At 48.1% G+C, this 16,298-nt stretch overlaps 1 protein-coding gene across 7 annotated transcripts in view; it reads right to left on the bottom strand.

Moving 5' to 3' along the window:
* ZFR (zinc finger RNA binding protein) overlaps nt 1-16,298 on the bottom strand; it is a 705,458-nt gene that overhangs the window by 545,209 nt on the left and 143,951 nt on the right. For all 7 annotated transcript variants that reach the window (XM_078674904.1, XM_078674908.1, XM_078674906.1 and 4 more), the window contains one exon: nt 10,079-10,323. In XM_078674904.1, the coding sequence (XP_078531030.1) occupies nt 10,079-10,323 (245 nt within the window). The remainder of the gene's footprint in view (nt 1-10,078; nt 10,324-16,298) is intronic.

Below are 16,298 nucleotides of genomic sequence, written 5' to 3' on the forward strand. Positions count from 1 at the left end.
CAGGAAGACCGTCTTAAAAGATAAAAGTCTCATGGGACACTTGTACAAAGGTCCGAAAGGATAACCCATCAGAAAAGTAAGCACAAGATTCAAGTCCCATTGAGGCACAATAAAGGGAGAAGTAGGAAATGTATTTGCGAGACCCTTCAGAAACCTTAGAACCACAGGAGATTTAAATAAGGACGGCTGATCTGGCAGGCAGATTAAAGCAGACAAGGCTGAAAGATAACCTTTGACCGTAGCCACAGCAAACCCTTGCTGAGCCAACGTAAGTGCAAACTGAAGAATATCAGACAACCGAGCGTCCCCCAAGGCTCCCTGCATCTGAAACTGGAGACTGCAGAATGACGGGAAGTGAGCATTCTCGTGAGTGGCGAACAGGTCCACCCTAGGAGTTCCCCACGTCCGAAAGACGTGACGAACTACCTCTGGATGAAGCCTCCACTCGTGGTCGGCTGAGAACTGCCGACAGACTGTCTGCACGCACGTTCAGAACTCCGGCCAGATGATTTGCCATCAGACAAATCTGATGATCCTTGACCCTGGACCAGAGACGCAGAGCCTCTCTGGAGAGACACTGCGACCTTACTCCTCCCTGCTTGTTGACATACCACATCGCGGTGGTGTTGTCCGTCGGGACCTGAATCGACCGGCCGCGAAGGGAGGAAGGCCTTGAGCGCTAGACGTATAGCCCGCAACTCCAGAAGGTTGATGTGAAGCAACCTTTCCTCTGGAGACCAAAGACCCTTGACCTCCAGATCCCCCAGATGAGCACCCCACCCTAGGGGGGATGCATCAGTTATCACTGTGGCCACCGACGGAGGAAGTTGAAAAGGCTTTTCTTGAGACAGATTGCCTTCCACACCCCACCAAGTCAGATCCGCTGCAGCTTCTCTTGAGATCCTCACAGACTCCCAGCGATCTCCGTTGTGTTGATACCACTGCCTGCGGAGGCACCACTGGAGTGCCCTCATGTGCCAGCGTGCATGGTTGACCAGCAGAATGCAGGAAGCCATCAGACCGAGCAGGCAAAGGACCTTCAGGACTGGAACGACCGCTCCATTGAAAAATAAAGGATACATTTCCTGAATGTCACGAATCCTTTGAGGAGGAGGGAATGCCCAACACACAGTGGTATCCATTACCGCACCTATGAACAGGTTGCGCTGGGAGGGCACCAGGTGAGATGTGGGCACATTTATCGAAAAGCCCAATCTGTAAAACAACTGGGTTGTGACTTGCAGATGATGGAGCACTTTCTCTGGAGATTCTGCTTTGATCAGCCAATCGTCCAGATACGGGAATACTGGAATCCCTGACCTTCTGAGATGTGCTGCCACCACAGCCATCACCTTGGTAAAGACTCGAGGCGCAGTAGTAAGACCAAACGGAACGACCACAAGCTGGTAATGCTGCGATCCCACAGTAAAACGGAGATACTTCCTGTGCGACTTCAGGATTGGGATGTGAAAATATGCATGCTGCAAGTCGATCAACACCATCCAGTCTTCTTCCAGCAGCGCTTGAAGAACCTGCGCAAGGGTGAGCATCTTGAACTTCTCCTGCCTCAGGTAAAGGTTCAAGATCCTGAGATCCAGGATTGGACGAAGTCTGCCATCCTTCTTGGGGATCAGGAAATACCGGGAGTAGCATCCCTGACCCCTTTCTTGCTCCGGAACCACCTCTATCGCACCCTTTCTCAACAATGCCAGGACTTCCTCCTGCAGAAGTAGCAGGTGGTCCTCTGAGGAAAACCCTTGGCAAGGAGGGTAATTCGGAGGGAATTCCCGAAAGGGAAGTGAATACCCATTCTCCATGAGATTGAGAACCCAAAGGTCCGACGTGACCGATTCCCAATCCCGTAGAAAATAGGTAAGCCGACCCCCTACAGGACCCGCATGATCCAGAAGGGCGGATCTAGGGCTGCTTTGCTGCAGTAGGGGGGTAGAGGAAGAGGAGGAGGAGACCCGACGTCCGAGGACGACCTCTGTTTTCCCCTGTAAGATTTATACAACGGATTTTGTTGCTGCTGCTGTTGCGGTGATTGCTTGCAGGGACGAAAAGAAGATCTACCAAAGCCCCTATATCTTTTGCCCACAGATCCTCTAGTTTGCAAACCTAAAGAGCTGGCTGTAGCCCTGATGTCCTAGAACCTCTCCAATGCAGCATCAGCTTTTTTACCGAAAAGGCCTGAGCCATCCAAGGGCAGATCCATTAAAGCAGTCTGAACATCGGCAGAGAACTCAGAAGTCTTCAGCCAGGCAGCTCTTCTGGTGGCAATCGAAAACCCCATAAATCTAGCCACCGAATTCGCTGTGTCCATACCACTCTGTATGACCTGCGGAGCAGCAGCCTGCGTGTCAGAAACCACTTCATTAAAATTCTTCCTGTCCTCCTGCTTAGGAGACCGCTGTTTAACAGTATCCATCAAAGCATGGATATATCGACCCAGCAAACAAGTGGCATTTGTAGATTTTAGGGACATACTGCCTGATGAAAATAATTTTTTTGCATTTTGGTCCTGCTTTTTGGAATCCTTATCACCAGGTACCTGGGGAAAAGCACCTGCAGATCTTTTAGAGCAGGCAGCTTGTACTACCAAACTCTCTGGTAAGGGAGGAGTAGACTAAAATTCAGGGTCGCCAGGAACCACTCTATAAAGCCTTGCAAAGGCCTTAGAAACTGCAGGAGCCGTAAGTGGTCTATTCCATACCTCCAAGATGGGATCCATTAGAGCCTCAGTTAAAGGAAGTATAGGCTCAACCACAGATGAAGGAGAATGGAGGACTTCAGTCAGAATGTTCGACTTATACGCAATAGATGGCAAAGTCATATTTAACAGATCTGCAGCCTTTTTAATTACCACATGGTAGGGAGCCACATCTTTAGAAGGAGCATCAGACACCGTGGCCAACTCCCAATCACCAGACAGTTCTAGAGCACTTGCATCTCGTAGATCGTCAAAATAATCCTCCTGATCTTGAAGCTCACCTTCTTCAATTTCAGCTTCCCCATAATTCTTCCCCTCCAAAAAGTCCTGCGCTTTACGCCTCGACCACTCCATTCGAATCGACATAGTCGGATCCGCTATCGACATAGTCGGATCCGCTATCGACATCGTCGGAGCCGGCGTCGAATGTGGAGCTGGAGCCGGCGTCGAATGTGGAGCTGGAGCCGGCGTCGAATGTGGAGCTGGAGCCGGCGTCGAATGTGGAGCTGGAGCCGGCGTCGAATGTGGAGCTGGAGCCGGCGTCGAATGTGGAGCTGGAGCCGGCGTCGAATGTGGAGCAGGATCGACAACCCTGGACGTCATGATCCAAACCCAGACACCACAGACAGTCACCATGTGGATCTGTAATGGACATCATCTTTTGGCATGAATCACACGGCTTAAACCCAGTCTTCTTCGACGACATCACGACAGAAGACAGCAACATCGAAGAGATACAGAAAACTCACAATAGTAACAAAGTTACTATCAACTCAACAGAAGATCCCTCGAAACAGTTAGCGTCGACGCGGAAAAAAGGGAACTGATGTCATCACGCCGACGTAGGCCTATTAAGGAGTCAGTGACGTCAGTCGGAGTCGCGCGCGATGCCGTGCTCCTATGACGTCGTCCACGCCGGCGTGCTACAAAAGAATTTTCCGAACGTTGCTGACGCAGGGGGATATTCACAAGGTGAGGAATCCACTGACAGACTCCAATTTCAGCTTCTTGCAGCTGGATGCATATTAGGTCTAGAGCGTTAAAAACAAAACAAAATTGGCATCTATGTCCACAGGTCACCCCTGGTAAATGGTACCACAGGTACCCAGGGCTCAGTGACCAGGGAAGATCTCTAAGGGCTGCAGCACTTCTTGTGCCATCCTTAGAGGCCCTGTACCATTACACTTACACACTGCCTTTGCAGGCTGCATGTTTTGATGCAGAACAAAGTGAAGAGTCGACATTGCACACATCCCTGTGTGGCACGCCTACAACCCACTACCCTGGCATAGATCAGTCACCCCTCTAGCCATGCACCATACCAGTGGTTAAGGGACAGGTGCATGAGCCCCTTGCCCCTACAGTGTCTAGTCTAATTCTTAGACCTTGTTAGTGCAGTGCTGCCATTGGGAGTATATGGTGCTAGGAGTTTGTCATTACGAACTCCACAGTACCATAACGGCCTTACTGAAAACTGAGAAGTTTGGTATCCAACATCTCAGCACATTAAACCCACACTGATGGCAGTGTGGGATTTAATGACAAATGCACACAGATGGCATCTTAAAGATACCCCCTGAAAAATGACCTAACACTAGTGTCTAGGCTGAGTGGCTGCTCCCCAGCTGCCATCACCAGACAGGTTTCTGGACCCCTGGTTAGAGAGCCTGCTGTTCTTGGGGTCTGAAACAATGCACATCATGGAATGAGATGCCAAGCCTCCTCCAACAGGATGGGTAAGCTCCAAGAAGGGGAAGCTTCAAAGGTGTGATGCCTTTGTGAGCTTCCCAAGGCGTTTTGCTGCTTCCAGCAACTGGTCCCCACCGGTTCTGACACCCACTTTGGGCAGGAGAACCGGTAGGAAAACCAAATGAGGAAGGGAGGTGTGCCCAGCTTTGCCAACACCACCCCTCAGGTGGGGGAGGAGAGCTGAAGCACAACTCTCAGTGCCCACCATCTTGAAGATGGGGGGGACCCAGCCAACCAGAGGCATATGCCCCCTCCCACTGGAGGGTGGCATAAGAGGGGGTGTACTGACCCCAAGGAAGGGACTAATTGGTCCCAGCCTTTTACTTACCTGTAACTCCCCTAAATCTAGTATTTAGGGGAACCCCTGAGCCTTACCTCATCAGACAAGAAAGGACTAAAAGAAGAAGGACCGAACAACTGTGCCGAAGCTAAGAAGAGGACGACATCCACTTACTTGGCCCCAGTCCTACCGGCCTGTCCACACCTCGAACCTGCAGCAGAGAACCTCCGGTGTGTCCTGCAGCCAGCAACCTCAAGAACCCAGAGGACCTTCCCTGCCTTCCAAAGAAAAGACTTTATCTCCTGTGAACACTGGTTTGTTCACCCCCAGCTCTGGCGGAATCCGCGAGTCTGCACCACTCTGCACCCATCGCCCACAGCCCGAGTGGCCCAACACCATGAGGAGGTCCAACCGGCGATCCTGACCAGAGATCCAGTGATTCCTGACCTGCCTCAAACCTCCAGCCGACGCCTGCAGCCTCAATCCGGAGGGTCCCCCCCCAACTGTGACAAGGAGCTGATAAGAAGATCCGACCCTAAAAAAAAAACCCCTGCACCCGATACCCCACGGCCTTGGGTGGCCCAACAGACTGTGTCTAGCCCACCCCCAGCATCCAAACTTACCTCTCCAAGTGGTGGTTGCTGCCAGAAGACCTTCGTCCCAGAGTCTGCAGTGCGTCGACAAACCGGAGAATCCCCATCGAAACGAACAGGGCAGTCTATGCCAAAACCGCAGCCTGCACCCAGCCCCCCTTGTCGCGCCAAGGGTGTGCCTTTGGTGAAAACCTGACCCCCATTTGCCCTGCGCTAAAGGCCAGCAGCTTTGCTCCCACAACTTTGTGGCCTGCTCTTGAGCAGCCCCAACCAGAGGTCCCCTACTTCCATTGGATAACAATGGGCCTCAGAACTCTGCACCCGGCCGCCCTAGAGCACCAGAGGATGCTTTGAGAGTGCATCCTCTACCCAGGGAGACCCACCCCCTCCTCCGAGTCTAACCCCAGAAAACCAACTGCCACAAAGTACTTACCTGCTAATCGATAACTATTTCCTCCCATAGGATAACATTGTCTGTTTTCTATGAAAAAGTTTAAGTGTGAGTTGGAAAATCTATAAAAGTCTATACAACCGTGTACAAATAACCAAAACGCATTTACTTACCTGTTTACAGGAAATGTCCCAGTAAAGTATCCTGGTATACTATACTGTGTAAGAAAAGTGATCTGCAAAGTAAAATACAAGACCTGCTATTGATAAGTCATTATAAAGTATATATACAGTATGTTAAGGTATTGCATTTCCAGTAATCCTACTGTAACCAAAGTATATATACAACTGCAATCCAAACTGTTTTGTTACTGTGCCAGGCTTGCTTGGTTCGAAGAAATAAATATAACTAAATAATATTTTTATACAAAGCAAATTGGTCGGAGTTCGTTCTTTGAGTGTGAGCAATCATTTGCTGATTAAGAGTGTACAACAAGTGCTTAACACTACCCTCTGATAAAGCCTTACTGCTCGCCCACACTACCACACATAGAGAGTAAGGTGCTATCTACGTTTACGTCTGCCTACCTTTGGGGTTCCTCTGGACTCTGTGCACACTAAACCTCATTTTGGTATAGTATATACAGAGCCAGCTTCCTACAGGCAGGCACTCTCCAATCAGTGTTAGGGATTGTGCCCACTCCTCCAAGTGGGGTGAGTACAATGAGGGTGTAGTCACCCTAAGGTCATTAGCTACTGACCATAAGACCCCTAAAACGCCCCTTAAATACAGTGGCACGAAAGAAGACACCCAGCAGAGTATACTGCAGAGAAGATCTGACTTGGCCCCAGCCAAACCGGGCAGTCTGCAGTTTCTAGAGATCCTGTGCAAAGAATTGCCTTGTCCTGAAGCCAGCAACCTTCATAACGCCTGGAAGGACTGACTGCCTTCAACAAAGAAGGGCTCTCCTGTGAACAGCAGCTCTGTTCAAAAGAATAACCAAAGAAAGACTCCAAGCCTGCTGAAGACAAAGAAACCCGACGCCTGGAAGCACCACTGCACCAGACGCCTACAGTCAGAGTGGTACACCGATCCCAGCGAGGTCCCCCAGCGCTCCAGAGTCAGAGTCCACCCTGGGTTGACCCCTCCAGGACTCCCAGACATCACCTGCAGCCGCTGCTGAGCAAGTGTATCTACAGCCACACATGCCATCGAACACGATAGTTCCAATGGCTTTGGAATGCTTTGAATGCAAAATTGAGGCGAAAACTGTTGAAACAGCTTCTTCAAATTAGATTTTGCACTGAAGGTGGTAAAACTATGTGATGAAGAACTGGCTGCCTTGGCTGCGTCTATGGGCATAAATCTGTTTTGCCATTATATGGTCAGTGTAGATACAACTCTGTTTTAGTCTCATGTAATGGCTACCTTCTGGTGTAAGTGTGTTACAGACCATGTCATGAGTGATATAGTATGTGAGGTCATAAGCAGTTCATCACAGGGGCGAAAAATATAGTCACTCCAGTTACCTAGAACTCCGGAATTTGTCTGGTTTTGTAGGAGTGAAATGTCAGCATAACTAGAACATCCCTGTAACCTTTTGTTTTTTTCCAGTGAATTTCAAAGTTTTTTTTATATTCTATTTTCCAACTAGAAAGTCACTGTTACCTTAGGTTTTTTCTGTGAATTTTATCATTTAAATGTTTTTATTTTCTAACTGTAAAGTGTGGAGGTTTAATTTCTATGGAATGAGCTTTGTGCCAAAATGAATCCTGCCCTGCGTATTTATCCAAGAGGCGGCCACCGTTTTGTGCAACACCTCTACCCAACTGGAGTACTTTCTATTGGCTAATTACTAAGTGCTACCTCACTGGTTAGATGTATAGTGCATCTCCTACACAACCGCTGCGTACATGACGCCAAGGAAATATCTCCAGTGATCTTGTGTTTTTACTCGAGCGCCTTCAGCAGATAACTTTCGAAGGTGGAGCTACAGAGAAAAACACTTCAATGATCTGTACATTACAGAAGTGCTTCTTTGGTGAAGATGCAATTGTGTTCCTAGGCATCAAGATCCAGTCTTCAAAATTGTCAGGAAATGCGCTGGTAGGGGTAATGGAGGGGTGGGGGGCCTTAATCCTGAGAAGAGTGCATGAAGACACTGCATACCGCTAATGTATATGGGGGGGCACCAGATTGATGAGGTTTCTAGGCAAGTTTGCATACTTATAGTTTTTAAAAGTTTAGAACACGATATCTGGTCTCTGTAACAGAGGACAAGAACCCCTTCTCCACCAACGCTACATGAGATATTGCGCTCGAGAAAAGCAAGGATACAAACACCACCATCACAGATTACAGATAACAGATAACTTCTCATGGTGGAAATGCAGAGAAAACACCTGGATGATTTGTACTTCACACAAGTGTTGGGTTTTTTTAACTTTAGGGAGGGGCCCGAGCAGCTCCTCCCCCTGCCACTCTCCCCCCGCAGATTTCAGTCCCAGGGACCCCATCACCTGGGGACCGGCCATATCAGCTCGTTGCCCCTAGGAGCCTAAAGGCCCCTGCAGTCCCAGCTAGGTCCTCAGCTCCTTGTCCGTCAGAGTAATGCTTTCATTCGTTTCCCTGGATACATACTTGCATGCTGGGGAACAGACGAAAACTTTGCTTTCTGCAAGCTGGACCTGTTGTACAGCTCCGGGTTGCAGAAAGCAGAGTTAGGCTTTCTTTTGCTTGGTGGGAGCTGTCAGGGGGTGCTGGGGGGGGGGGGGGGGAGCGGGTTCCTGCATATTGTTAACTATTTAGCGCCCCATGGAGGTGGCATTCCCCGAGGCACAGTGGCACATTGATAAATGTCCTGGGGAGGTGGCGGTCCTCGGGTTTTCATAGGCCTGAGGAAGGTATGCCCCCCCGGGGAGTAATTTAAAAGCAATGCTTTTTTGGCCTTGCGGAGTTCAAGGGGCACCACAAGACCAAGGCTTGGGGGCAGGGTATTCCAGGTTATTTTCTTTAAAACTTTTATTGTGGAACTTGGCGGAAGGAGAGTCTCAAGATGGCTGTCAAAATTTCCTGGTTAAAGTGTTTGCAGTAATCAGAGCTCTGTTATGTTATGCTACATGCATTTTATATAGTGCAAAATCACCTTCAGGTCTCCAAGCGCTTTTAGAGAGTGACCAGAATCACTGGCGAAGACAGGAACACAAGACAGCAAGCGGAAGTTACACTGTGGTTAACATTTCTCTAAATATTTCCCTCCACAAGCTTGTCATTTTTCGCAGTCGTCACGGTCACAGATATCACTATCTATATTTTCTTACATAACTACTAAACAGATTCACACCAAATAAAGCATGATCTGCGTAAATAAATCTTCCTCTCCACCAAATTTGGTGTAATTTCTTTAAATGCTTCGGGCTGCATTTTCGACTAAAGGTCCTATGGGAATTAATATGGAACACGCACATTTGACCCCTCACTCCTTCTGGGCCCCCGCTTGACGAATCACCCCGAAACTTGCCATCCACAACAAGATTCACTGGGGCACTTGTTTTGGAAACTTTTGTTTAGATTCAAACGGCGCCAAAGATACAGGCAAATCAAAAAACACTTCCTATGGAAACATGATCCTAACTTTAACTACCAACAGTCAGTAGAGTATATATTTACTCCAACTGGCGGTAGAAAATTATATATATATATATTTTTTTTAATCTATATTTTTTATTTGAAGCATAAATCCTAAAAAGGGTGCAGCTATATTTTCATACCACATATCACGGTCTTCACACAACTCTAAAGTGCTGATCAATGAGGTACTTGTATCTCTAAGATCAAAAGATGGTGCCATTTAACTTTTAATAACCAACTCAGAAGGAGCCATGAAATTCCTAGTTTTGTAGGAATAAACTAAAGTTTTTGTGAAACACTGGATCTCGTAAACCAGGATGGTTAACACATGGCAGTAACTCTGCACAAGTATAAAGCTACTGGCTCTTTCGCCAGATCATAACAGGATTAATTTTAATTCACTCAAGTCAGTGAAACCTTGAACAAAGTTTAACTTTCTGGTGTTAAGGGACAACAATAAGGAATGGTAGCACATCCAGGTTAGTTGGAACAAAGGCATACACAAATGTCATAAAACTGTAGATGAACAGTGCTTAGAAATGTTCCAAATAATAAGCAAATTGGAACTCGAACAATAAAAGATTAAAATAAATAGTTTTTGTTAAATGAGTCTTGAGAATTTTTAGAAACAGATCGTATGTAGCTTGCTAAATCAAAAGCTTTAACCTTGCTTTTGAAACTTTCTATATCCCTCATAATAACAGGATGCAAAAACTTGTAGCTACCTGAGGTCCCGCACAGCTGATCTTACAAACAGCACAATAATGGATCTGGGGTGGTTTCGGAGGTTGTTTTGGTTTGAGCTGCTTATTCTGGAATGGCGTTTTCTTGGTAAAGGTACTGCCTGTCCATGCAGCGCTTGCTGCGGCAGCAGCAGCAGCTACTGCTTGCTTCTGATGTTGTTGCTGTTGTTGATAATAGGTTGATGCAGCAGAGTAAACTGCTGCTTCATAGCCAGAGTAAGCCGCGCCTGAAAATAAAAACAGGCATCATTACATTTTCTAAAAATACAAACAATTAACAAGATAGCCACTTTAAAAACCGACCTGAGAATACTTAAAACACTGCAGCCTCACTTATCAGCTGTTCTACTCATTTAATAATAATAAAATTAATTTAAAAAGTTGATTAGGCTTCCACTTGTATTAGTTTGCGCAAGGAGAAATGTAAGGGAAGAGTTAGAAGGAGGTATCCTTTTACAGTGTGTTTGTACTCATGATCTACAGCTTCTAATATTTAACATTATGGCCCAGCTAATGCAAATTCTGTACCATTCACATTGGGGCGGAGGGAGTGGGGGTAGAAAATTGCTGGAAAAAAGTAAATACTAAAATATCAGAAATTTGGCAGTGATGGTCAGCTACTCAAATCATAACTCATGCAACTGCTATGAATATCATAAGTCACCGACCAAGCTGCGCTTCTAACTTCCCACCATAGATGACCAGACCATGCATTTAACCACCTGTTAATTCCAGCTCCCATCGCACGTCATTTAGTGTGCATCCACCTGCAGATGCTTCTAGCCTCCACGTTTGGGTTGGACGCAGGGGTACAGGCTATGGAACTGCTGTTGAATCTGGTAATGCGTCCCCACCCCAGGTAGTTAACTGTGAGAGCGGAGTGGGGGGGAACTCACCATTTATAAGCTGCCACTGTTTTAGAGGCAGACCATAATCAATGTGCTTTATTTTCTTAAGGGCTTTCCAGGAATGGTGCGGTGGCCTTTGATGTCGCAGTAACTACTGTTCTGGCTTAAACTGGAATGGTTAACAGGATTCATGCACACGCTGATGGTGGTTCAAAAATGCTACGCTTGTAATAGAACTAGCCCTACAGCTTTTGAGTGTCGGTCTAGAGCCTCATTTTGTGCCTTTCAAGGTCTCTCTGGCGCATAAATAATAGATTATTATTATATAATAAGATATAATAGAAACACCTTAGAATTTGTGTTTTTATTTTGTTTGTTGCTCGTGCTTGATTACAAAGCATTTTAAACTGTGCATTTTACTAGCGTGCTCGACAGCGCTTGAACGAAAAGCGCCCGAGATTAGAGACCCCCTCAGCGCTCCTAAGCGCTTTGTGCTCTTCCCCCCCCCCTCCCCTACCCCGGACCGCCCTCGGCCGAGCATGGACGCCGAGGGCTGGGATTCGATCTTGGCGGCCATATTGGTTGGGGGCCAGGCGAATCGCGCGCTCTAGCAGCGCTATAAAAAGAACGGTCATGACTCCGCGCAGCGGACGCGCCGGACGTGCGCCGGAGTCGTGCCAGAGTCCTGCCCGTTTGCGCCCAGGCGGGCCCACGGTCCCGGACCCCTGAAACACTAACCCCACTTCCACTAACATATACACGTTTGGCACTCCTTACTTTAAAAAGGGTACTTCCATCTCCCTGCAGCCACTATGTGGACCTTGCGCTTGGCTGCCTCTCTTGCAAATAGAACACCCAGTGAAAGGACACCACACAAGTGTTATGAAAATAAACAGTGTATTTATTAGAATCACAACAACCCTGTACTCTTTATGAGGACAGGGTGCTAGGCACACAACAAAACTCTTACGAAAATACTTAAGTTAGCACGTTATACACAAATGCCCGAGGGGCACGAAAAACCATATATTCTAAAAGTGGAATGCGAAATTACTAGCAGGTAAGTACAGTACTAATAGGCTTTGGAATCGCTAGGACTTGACTATAGAATCGTTAGATTACTTCTAGGAGGCCTAGGGGACTCGGGTGCAGAGTGTGCACTCTCACGCGGGATGCGGGACAAAGTCTATGGAAGCTAGAAAAGGCAAAGTTAGTGTTCACGGGCGAACCCGACCTGGTAGGAAGAAAACGACAGTGGATCCTGACCCTAGGATAGTGAGGCTATGCTGGGACACCGAAGTGCCGAAGTTACCTAGCCCAGGGGCTGCAGCTGCATAGGTCTGAAAAGATGTCGGGGATCTCGTTGCCGGACCAGGAGCCTGGAAGAAGGAAGTTGCTGGCAGGCGACCAGTGAAGGAAAGTTCGATGGATCCAAGCCTGGATCAAGGAAGAAGAAACCTGAAAGCAGAGGGGACCAAGTTCTTGAATCACTAGCCAGTGATTAAGTGGGCACCAGGATGGCACCGGGCGAAGTCACCTCGACTAGGTGAGTGGGCGACGCTGGCTCTGCAGATCTCACGGACCAGGAGGCGTTGTCGGTGACCAGGATGGAGAGGCGAGCTGTCCCACGATGGATGAAGCTGTCGGCGTCGAAGTTACCCAGGATTGGGCAACAAGCCTTGGCTAATTCAAGCCCACGCGGTGGACTCAAAATGGCGTCTTGAGTGGACCAGGAGGGTCCGGGGGGCTCCTCTTTTGGAAGGGAGCAAGGGCCAGCCTGGAGCAACCAGACCAGCAGCAGAAATGTCGTCGGGCGTCGTTCAGAAGGCCACAAGCCAGCGGGCTAGTAGCCAAACAACGCGGTGAGCAGCAAAAAGCAGAAGGGCCCCACGCAGATCGTGGAGATGCTGGGAGGCTGCACTTCGGTGCTGGAGCTGCTCAGGGTCGGGGCTTCTCGGACCCCAAAGCACTCACCAGGAAATTACTCGGCGGGCTTGCTGGAAAGAAGTCGTGCAGTCTTGAAGATGGCCGGTCCCTCGAGGTCTCGTCACACCCACGAATCTCAGCGTGACTGATGATGCAGGTAGAGGTCAGAGGTGCCAGGGAAGCCGGTTCTCGTCGAGCTGGGCAGTCTTGATCCGGAGGAGAGACTTGCAGCAGACCGCAGTGTTCTTAAGATGGTGCCTGCGGATGCAGGGTGACTACTCCTTAGTCACAAGGGAGAAATCTTAGGAAGAAGTCTTGAGTTCCTTTCGTGGAAAGTAGTTTCAGGATTCAAAGATGATCTGATTTGGAAGGGGGCCAGTTCCTACCTTTATCCTGTAAAAAGGGGCTGGCACGCGACTAAGTCCTGCCCTAGGGGTGGGACTAGGAGGGGGTGGTTACACCCACTTCCTTGGCGGGCTTTTCCCCAGCACAGGGTCTGGAGTGACCCTGGAACTGGTTCCAGCCAGCCTATGCACAGTGAGCACCGGGGTGCCACGTGCAGTCACCTTCCTCTAAAGCCCTGCCTACCTACAATACACAAAACCCTGTCTGGGACGGTGCTGGCACCGCCCCTGGCAGGAAACCCTTTGTCCTTATCTCCTGCTCTGGGAGGACTCCCAGCAGCAGGAGGGCAGACTTGTGTCTCGGTGGCAGCATCCATTTTGTGGAGCTGAGGCTCTGTTTGACTTTAACCGGGGTTAGGGGTTACATACATGTCGTGTCCCTCTAGAAGGGTGGAATGCTAACCCCGTCGCCAGAATTGGCGAGGGGTTAGTATTCCAATTCGTATGACACCTTACTCGACATGTTTTGATAAAGCGATACCAGAGTTGGCATATAACCGCGAGGATTATAATGCACTTAAGAGTATATGGTATGCGATATCATGGAAACGGCTAAGGGATGGATCCCGAAAGCCGCAGACAGGCTCAGCTCATGCCAGAGCACCATCTCACACGATTCCAAGCACTCTGCCTCCAGGATTGTTAAGGCCTGCCATAGGAGTGACTGATAGGAGATCTGTGTGTCCATTTTAGGGTTAGATATAGGTATACTATATCTAAAGCAGAGGGTGATTACACCACCTTGCCCCAGCTGTCGTGCAGCCAGTTGTGTCAGATTTGGATGGCCAGCCAGGGGTGGCATAATACATGCTGCAGCCCCTGGTAGGCCCTGGGTACACCTATGCCCTGGGTACCTAAGGTACACTGTACAGGGACTGATAAGGTGGCTCAGTATCCAATTTAGATATGTACCTAAGGTACATGGAATCCATTTTACAGAGAGAGCAGTGGGCCTGAGGTCCTGAATAGCAGGGCCTCAGGTCAACTAAGTCAGAAAACCAGCAAAACACCAGGCAAAAAGTTGGGGGGCAACCATAGTCAGGGATCTACCTTCCTACACTGTTCCTTTAGGGCAACTGAGGCTACCATTAAAACAACACAGGGCCCTAGAAAAAGTAAAGCTGAGGCCATCTTAAAAATGGCATTGGTTAACTGCCGCTCTCTACCAAAACATGCTACTGAAATCTCCTTACTAATTGAAGACCTGGACGTGGACGAAACGTGGCTTGGAACGACTTCCGGACCAGACATTGTCCGAGCCCTACCCTCTGGTTATCTGATCCAACACAGGGACAGAGGACGGAAGGCTGGCGGAGGGATCGCTATTCTTTATAGGGAACACCTAACCTGTCGCCTGATTGACAGTGCCATTCCAGACTGTGAGACTACACAATTCTCCATTACACTATCTTCAGAACTGTCGCTCTCTGGCCTCCTAATTTACCGTCCACCTGGCCCGATAGGTCAATTTGTAGAAGGGCTAATTGAAACCACTCTGGAGCTAGCCAGTACGGTCTCTAACTTTATAGTGTTAGGAGACCTGAATCTCCATTTTAACAATCCTCTGGATACCATTTTTATGGAATTAATGAAAGATTTAGCTGCCTGCGAACTACACTTGATTGTCCGGCATCCTACCCACTCCAAAGGGAATCTCTTAGACCCCATATTTTCCAACGTTGCAGAATTGACCACAGCTGAACCATACCCTATTCCTTGGTAAGATCACATGGTAATCCCTTTGTTATGGAAAATCAATAGATCCAGCCCCATTAAACCCTCCCATAAAGCCTTAGGTAGGCGCTGGACGAAATTAGAGTCCAATGATTGGATAGAAGCATTAAAGCAGAACAAACCGCTGGCCAATCAGAACATCGATAAGGCAAACACAGACTTCAACCAATGGATTGAGCAATCACTGGATAGTGTGCTCCCAAAAAAATGTATTACAAATAAAAAAGGTACTAATAAACAGCCCTGGTTCAATTCAGACCTAAGGTCCCTCAAACAGGAATGCAAACGGGAGGAAAGGCAGTGGCGAAAACATTTTGACGAGGAGAAGAAAAATAAATACAGATCCACCATAAAGCAATATAAATCTGCCCTCAATATAGCCAAATCTATCTTTTATGCTGAAAAAATTGAGAAATCTGCCAATGCCCCTAGAGAGATGTTCAAGATAGTAAAAACCCTGGTAAAAGCCCCTGATCCGCCATCATCTGAACTATCTCCTGAGGAATCTGGCGTTCGTTGCAATAAACTAGCAAATTTTTTTGCCACAAAAATCCAAAATATCATTTTCTCTCTTCCTCCCCTTCCGGTGGTTGAACCAAACCCTTCTCAGATAGGTGATATTGATTCTATCTCACCTTGTCTCTCATCTTTCTTTCCACTCAGTGCCGAATTTTTACCCCCTCTGTTCAATTCTATAAAAAGCGGCTCCCCACTTGACCCTGCTCCCATGACCATATTGAGACTGGCTCTACCCCATGTCAGTAAGCACATATCTAACCTAGTTAACACTTCACTGGAATCTGGTATAGTACCACAAGACTGGAAGTTAGCCATGGTAAAAGCCCTGTTGAAAAAACCGAATCTTAATCCTGATGATTTTTCCAACTATCGCCCCATTTCCCTTCTTCCCGGCATCAGTAAGCTTACCGAAAAATGGGTGAATAAACAACTAGCATCTTATTTGGAGACCTATGATTTGCTGCACCCATCTCAAACAGGATTCCGGAAGGGACAGGGAACCGAAACAGCTCTGTTGAGGGTGGTTGAGGTCTCCAGGAGGATTTTGGACGCAGGAGGCAGCGCGGCCATTATCCTCCTGGACCTCAGTGCCGCCTTCGACACGGTTAACCACCGTGTCCTTCTAGCTCGGCTGGAGAGGATCGGAGTCACGGGCAAGGCTCTTAAGTGGCTCGGGTCTTTTCTCAGCGACAGAGCTTTCAAGGTTTTCTCAGAAACCAGCTGCTCCCTCTCAGTGCCATTACAGTGTGGGGTACCACAGGGTTCTTCCCT

Source organism: Lissotriton helveticus, chromosome 2_1, assembly GCF_964261635.1.
Source record: "Lissotriton helveticus chromosome 2_1, aLisHel1.1, whole genome shotgun sequence".
NCBI classification, from domain to species: domain Eukaryota; kingdom Metazoa; phylum Chordata; class Amphibia; order Caudata; family Salamandridae; genus Lissotriton; species Lissotriton helveticus.